Source organism: Penaeus japonicus, unplaced genomic scaffold (assembly GCF_977035675.1).
Source record: "Penaeus japonicus unplaced genomic scaffold, GWHDUDI00000001_assembly GWHDUDI00000016, whole genome shotgun sequence".
Classification (NCBI taxonomy): Eukaryota; Metazoa; Arthropoda; class Malacostraca; order Decapoda; family Penaeidae; genus Penaeus; species Penaeus japonicus.
In genome coordinates, this window is record NW_028234418.1 from 9695720 (window position 1) to 9696666 (window position 947).

General features: G+C 51.5%; 1 protein-coding gene across 1 annotated transcript in view; it reads right to left on the reverse strand.

The window, feature by feature from the left end:
- Positions 1–663, reverse strand: part of LOC122257606 (lachesin) — a 15628-nt gene extending 14965 nt beyond the window's left edge. Inside the window, exon 1 of the mRNA XM_086544960.1 lies at positions 433–663. Coding sequence (XP_086401086.1) covers positions 433–490 — 58 coding nt within the window. The 5' untranslated portion in view covers positions 491–663. The remainder of the gene's footprint in view (positions 1–432) is intronic.
- Positions 664–947: the final 284 nt, after the last annotated feature.

Here is a 947-nt window from a genome sequence, read left to right on the forward strand (position 1 = left end):
CCTCAAAATCACCATCACCACCACAACGTAATATATCGACATACACCATAAATCAGGCCTAACATACAAACATATGCAGATACATGTCACACACACACACACACACACACACACACACACACACACACACACACACATAGACTGACCGACGCACACACCAACAAACATAAGCACACACACACACACACAGGCTTACAGACAGAAAAACACATATAGCCCCACACACACACAGACAAACACAGAAACAAACACACATAGACCCCCCCCCCACACACACACACACAGACCCACACAAAACACAAAACAAACAAAGCACACCCACACCACACCACACTAACAAACAAACAAAGACAACAACCACAAACACAACACCCACAACCAACCACAACCCAAAACATCCCCCCCCACTTCCCAAAGCCCCACCAAACTCACCCACAACATCGACGTAGCCCTGCTGATAGACCATAGGATCCGTGTTCACTTGACACATATACCATCCCCGGTCACTCTCCTGTACGTTCCTGAGTTCGAGGTGCCAGGTCCTGTGGTCGTTGTGGAGGAGGGCGATGCGGGGGTTCCTGGTGATGACCTGCTTGTGGATGGTCAGGATCGTCTGCGTGTCCACCTGCACCCACGCCACCTGTGGGAGGGGAAGGAGGAGGAGGAAGTGGAGGTTAGAGAGAGGTCAAGGCGAGGTCAAAGGCAGGTGGAGGAAGGGGGGGGGATAGAAGGGGTTATAGAGAGGTCAATGACCGGTGAATTAGAGAGGCCGGTCAGGGTGAAAGGCAAAAGGGAGGTGGAGGAGAGAGAGCGAGAGAGAGAGAGAGAGAGAGAGAGAGAGAGAGAGAGAGAGAGAGAGAGAGAGAGAGAGAGAGAGAGAGAGAGAGAGAGAGAGAGAGAGAGAGAGAGAGAGAGAGCGAAAGAGATAGAAAGGAGGCGCATAGAGG